The 6,186-nt window shown below is 47.7% G+C and overlaps 1 protein-coding gene across 1 annotated transcript; it reads right to left on the reverse strand.

Moving 5' to 3' along the window:
* Positions 1-3,783: 3,783 nt before the first annotated feature.
* LOC123412318 (flavonoid O-methyltransferase-like protein Os11g0303600) lies at positions 3,784-5,695 on the reverse strand. The gene is made up of 2 exons (XM_045105274.1): positions 4,831-5,695; positions 3,784-4,378 (listed from the first exon to the last, which is right to left on the reverse strand). The coding sequence occupies exons 1-2, from the start codon at positions 5,611-5,613 to the stop codon at positions 4,082-4,084; spliced, it is 1,080 nt and encodes a 359-aa protein (XP_044961209.1). The 5' UTR covers positions 5,614-5,695; the 3' UTR covers positions 3,784-4,081.
* Between the last annotated feature and the right edge of the window lie 491 nt (positions 5,696-6,186).

The raw sequence follows: 6,186 nt of genomic DNA on the forward strand, positions 1-6,186 counted from the left end.
TTGAGTGATGTTAAATACCTCCTCCGCTACATCGCCGACACCAAGAACTACGGGTACGTGATCCATAGCAGTAACAAGCAGCTCGAGCTCGTAGGGTACAGCGACTCAGATCACGTTGGTGATCTAGATGATCGCAAGAGCACGACGGGCAGTCTCTTCCTCATCAACGGCTGCCCGGTGACCTGGCAGTCTGCGAAGCAGCAGGCAGTAGCCCTGTCGTCGTGCGAGGCCGAGTATATGCCCGCCTCCGCTACGGTGTGCCAGGCAGCATGGCTCCGGCGCCTCCTAGGGGAGCTGCTGAGCAAGGAGGAGGAGACGGTGAAGATCTACATCGACAACCAGAGTGCTATCCAATTGATCAAGAACCCAGTGTTCCATGAGCGCAACAAACACATTGATACGCGCTTCCACTACACCAGGAGGTGCGTCGAGGAAGGCAAGATCGTCGTCGAGCACATCGGCACCACCAATCAACTCGCCGACATTCTCACCAAGTCTCTTGGAAGAATTCAGTTCCAGGAACTACGAGGAAGGATCGGCATCACCAACATCACCGAGGACTAAAACTTAGGGGGAGATTTGTTGGGAATAAGTTTCAGTTTCAGTTGTTAGCTCGTCAGGGTTTTAGGTGTCGAAAAGTTCAGTTTCGTCAGAGTCGTTTTCTGTCAGATGTTGGCGCGATTTGTACGCCTGCATCGCGAGTCCTTAGGAGAGCCGTGGGCTCGATCCAAGTCGTGGGATGGCACGACTTAGTCGGGATCGTGGCTATAGCCACGGCAAGTTTGTTATTCCTGCATAATAAGAGGAAGAAAAGCACCAGAAAAGCAGTAACTTTGGACACTGCACAAAACCTCTCGAGTTTATCAGTAGTTCATCTTCTTCCTGCGCCGATTCCACCTTCGTTTTGATCACGAGTGAGTAGGGGTTTAGCTGACAGTGATTGCTTGGGTCTTTCTGCCGTCGAATTTATCTAACCTCGCCCCGATCGGTCTGCTTCCCGGCCCAATTAGCTAACCACCTAGAGAGAGAGGGAGACTGATTGATTGGTCTCTATGAGAGAGGGGGAGGGGATCCATTGTTGTGATAGAGGGGCTAGCCAACGCGATCAGGTGTGCCCCCTGCCACCGCCGCCACCATCACTATCATCCTATGGATCTCAATCCTCCTCGTGATGTGCACCACTACATCGACCCTCGCCATCGAGGGGTTTCACGGGTTTAAGAGCTATTCTCACTTCTCCTAATAGCAATGCAATGATAACCGACGAGGGCACCTACGCCGGCCATGAATTTACTTCAAACTTCCTCCATGTCATAGGCCTTACACAAGTAAACACCTAAAGAACATGTCATCCTCGCATCGTGTTTTCTCCGGCCGCCAGACCAGAGCATCCCAATTTTGATTTTTTTGTTTAAAAAGATCACCTGCCGAGTGGAATTGGCAGAAAGGATCACATCTCGATCAAATTGCCAAAAAACACCAGTTGCGTCGTGGCGACAGCCGACACATGGCACCTACCGCCACAGGAGTCGGTGGCAAGAAAAGTTAGGATTGAAACGAACAGGAGTGGGATAAATAGGTTATACCCTCCGATCGGCCACTTGGCCGTAGCAGCAGCATTGCGCGCGGTGGAGGAGGAGTGCGTGAGGGCATCTTTTCTTCTCACTCTCCAATAGCATGTAGAAGAGAGACCCTTATAAAGGGGTCTAACTTCTTCTCCACTAACGGGGTGGGACTAAAATTTCCATCACCACCTTGTCATGCCATCACCTACATGGGCCATTGGAGATTTCTGAATTTGTCTTATGGGTCTAAAGCCCACTGTTAATTTCAACAATTGGGCCTTCCCGCCATGGCAACAGCCATTGCTGCTGTTGTTGATATGTAAGTGTGTGAGATGGTGATGGATTCATCCGGTAATAGCAAATGAGTGGGTGGTGTTCATGTACTTGACATTTGGAGGATGATTTATGGTCACATGCTTGTCCGTGTCATTCATTCATCTCTCACGAAATGTAAATATGCAGCAGGCTGCCGCCTCGGGCAATGGCGACAGGGTTCATCTGACCTGTCATGGTACGCGCAGTAGCAGTAGCAGCCTGTCACTCCCAGCCCGTTCCGTTTTAGCCGGCCCGCGGACGTAAAAACCTGATAAGCCCGGGTTGCCGCCAGAACCAGTGACAGCAGGTCCTACTATCGGCTCCCCTGGCGGCATGTGCCACGGGTCGGCTGGCGTACCTGCTTCCACGGCCCAGTTGGTCTTTTTTGGCAATTTGGTCCAGAGATGGTCTTTTCTGTCAATTCCACTCGGCGGGTGATCTTTTTTAACAAAAATTCTCCAATTTTGCACGAGTGTGTGGAGGGGATGACATAAAACGACCATTGACACGTTCTACCCGCCGTCGAAGCAGCTCGCTAGCTAACCGTCCTGCCACTACATAGCTCCCTCCCTCTGTGCCTTTGGCTGTCAACTCATCGAGGAGCCTGCCATCCTCCTCTCTGGCTGTATTCTCCTCCAAATTCCACCACCACTACGGTAGCATTCTTCAATGTCCTTTCTTGCTTTACAATTTAGTATTCAGTGAAACTGTTGGGAACCCTCATTTTTTGGGAACCCTTGGTCGATCGAAACCTTATCCACTGAAATGTTCGAATCACAATGCAAACAAACAGTTCAAATAGCAGCGTCCCCAGGTTCTGCATAAATTTGAAAAAAGCCCTCAGGGGCGTGACAACCTGAATATTTTGTGATCTCTATATCTTTCAGAGGTTACAGACAACCTGAATATTTGTGAAAAATCCGTCTGAAAGTCAGACCTATCCTCCAAAAATAGAAGAAAAACACTAAAATGCATGTAACACCACAAAAATTCTAGAAAAGGAGGATATAGCCAGAAAAGTAGGACAAAAATAAGGGGATGTGCCCCAAATCCAATTATTTTACCCTTTCAGGTATATTCAGTCCCCTCCATCCTATGAAGAGGTTATAAAAATTCCCAGCGAACTCCGAAAATAGGAAGATGCATTCGACTGGTACATCATCATGTCAACTTTGTTGGTGTACGACAACCGCCATCATACACACCCCCGTGATCATATTCTCGGCCACGCTATTAAGGACACCCCTTGGCCAAAAGTTCTTTTCACTACAACAACATAAGTGTCTTGGGGGCTTTTCGTAGTTAGATTTAGAAACTCGGGTGTGATGTAATGGTGTATGGTTTGTGAGTAATTAGATGCTTCTTTTATTTGAATATAAGATGTGATGCAATGATATTTTACGCAGCTTATGAAGGTTGTTTTGCCGTTGTCAGTTCCATAGAAAAGGCTATTTTCCCAATATGAACTCCATAGAAAGTCAACAAAAATAAAATGAGAGAGAATGCAAATATACAAGTTCTGTCCATGATTAATCACTTGAGATCATGGCCAATTTCCGGCAGCCAAAGTAAACTCATACCACGACATTATGAATCGCAATTACATGGCTACAATTTAAGCCCTACAGGTTTAACTCACACTAGTTATATCTCTATATATTTTTTGTTTGATTGCAAGTTTTTGTTGATAGCTTACCAAACTAGCTGCTTGGTAGTTATATCTCTATATATAATCAGTAAGTCAAGGTTGCGACAAAAAAGTATAATTTCTAATCTTATTGTACATGGTACTGTATGATAAGCACTGTGAGTGCATACTTTTCCGAAAGAAAGTTGGGCAGGGTATCATAAGGTAACAAAACATAACAATCTTACTATTTTATGATCTGCGAGACCCTCCCTTCGGAAAATTATAAGGCACTCAGTTATTTATATATCCTTGGAGGACACAAAAATCCACAACATATATTACAGTATTTAGAAGCACAACCTTACGGGTACACCTCAGTAACAGACTAACAGTGCATATTTTTCCAAAAGAAAGTTCGGCAGGGTATCATAAGGTAACAAAACATAACAGTCTTGCTATTTTATGATCTGCGAGACCTCCATTCGGAAAATTTTAAGGCGCTCAATTATTTATATATCCCTGGATCACACAACAGTCGACAACATATATTAGAGTATTTGGGAGGACAACCTTAGGGGTAGACCTCAATGACAGTTCGAGCTCCAACTTTCTTGAAAACCTTATATTCGCTGAAACCTGCTTTCATGAAGATGTCGCTCCAGTCCTTTTCATCACGCTGGCGGCCTCTCGTCATCACCAGCTTCAACATATCAACCAGGTGATGGGTTTCCAGCATTAGCCCCGAAGCCGAGCTAAGCACAATATCTATCACGATGACTTTTCCTCCTGCGCCTCGGGGAGGAATGGCCTTCTTGCATTGTGCCAAGATCTTGATGCAATCCTCGTCACTCCACAAGTGCAGAACAGACTACCATGCATGGATAAACTTATATAAGGTTAAGAGAAAGATGTAACAGCACCCGGATGCCTAGACACCCTTTATGAACAGTAAAATGAAAAAAATAAAAAAAAAGGTTCAAAATATCTGAAACCTTGAAACATATAAAATGGTCAAACTTTGTAGGTTCTTACAAGTTTTCATGTCAAAATATCATGTAGAGAAAGGTGTACAAACAAGTTTTAGATTTCAGTGCTAAAATAGCTTAAAATTTGAAGTACTAAAAAGTATTTCCTGTGTAGAGCTCCTCAATTTTTTTTTTTTTTTGACATGAAAACTTGCAAACACCGATCATCTTTGATCTTGCAAAGTTTCAGAATTATTATTTTTGATTTCTAACGTTCTCCACTGAGCTTGATTAGAACCCAGTAATTTTTTTGCTTTCAATGGAAAATGCTGGAATGGGGCACATTTATAAGTACCTTGAGCAACACAGCTTGAGCAGGTGGGACGGCGTGGAAGATGTCACCAGCAACATACTTAATCACTCCTTCTGCCGGAGCTTTATCAATGACCTTTGGCAGGTCCATCACGGTGCACTTGATGTGAGGATAGGCCCTGACGATGGCCCTCGCCGTCGTCCCGTCACCACCGCACAAGTCGGTCAGAGACTCGAGCTCTTGGAACAGCTCACGGCACTGCCGGAGCACAAGACCGATCCCCATATGGTTATGGGAAGCCTTGGCCTCATGGACCAGCTTATCCATCTCCGGGTCCAGGAGTGCCATGCTGTCGTCGAAGATGGTCGCGCCGTGCAAGTCCTCGAACGGCGAGGGCACCGGGCCCTCAAAGTCCTTCTTGAACCACTCCGACAGCCCCAATGCCGCCTCCACGTAGTACCGGGAGGAGGCCGCACGCACGATGGCCGTCTGGCAGGCGTCGCCCTCTATGTGGACGCCGTCCACCAGCAGGTATGATATCGGTTTCAGGCGGTACGTCGCCGTGCCCATGTCGTCGGTGGAGTCGAAGACGCCCGCCGTGGCCAGCTGAGACAGTAGGCGGCCGAGGAACGACAGCTTGGACGGGGGCAGGGACAGCGCGGCGATCAGGTCAGAGGGCGATGCGGCGCCGCCGAGGCGGTGGATGGCCGTGGGGATGCCTAGCTCGACCGCGCACCGGAGCGCCATGGGCGTGAGGTAGCACAGGGTGTGGCGCCACAGGTCGGCCTGCGCTTGGAGCAGCTCAGCGTCGCTGGGGACGGCCATCTTCTCGGTCTGAGCTGCTATGATCGTCTAACTCTCTCTCTCTATATATATATCAGACTTCAGTGCTGTGTTGTGCTCGTGCACTTGTGCTAATTATATAGGGGGTATATATATAGCATGTGGTTGCTATCATTTCTTTTCTCGTGGAACACGAGGATGATAGGGAATGCTGGACGGAAATCCTATACGACCTGGGTCGCCCACGCCCGATGGCTGGACCAAGTCAGGCGCTTGACGCGTGGCAGAAACAAATCTCAAATCAGCGGGGCTCACTTATTCCCCAATTCAGCTACCAAATCCCTATTCTCACCAAACCAAATCATCCCTGAACGGTTCATCTACCTGCGAGCGTTTCATCTCCATGCCCCTTTTCCTCTCGCTGTGACGAAACGCCGAGATGGCGATCGACCTTGAAGACAAGGGTAGTGCAGCAAACGGCAGCCAAGGAACAGACATGGAAGCCTCTCCGCCGGATCAATCTCTGCCCACCGCTCCTCCACCGGTGGTAAGTATATTTTACATCTACAGACATACAACCCCTGCTGCACAAATCCTCTTTTGACTGATTTCATA

This window comes from Hordeum vulgare, chromosome 7H, assembly GCF_904849725.1.
Source record: "Hordeum vulgare subsp. vulgare chromosome 7H, MorexV3_pseudomolecules_assembly, whole genome shotgun sequence".
NCBI classification, from domain to species: domain Eukaryota; kingdom Viridiplantae; phylum Streptophyta; class Magnoliopsida; order Poales; family Poaceae; genus Hordeum; species Hordeum vulgare.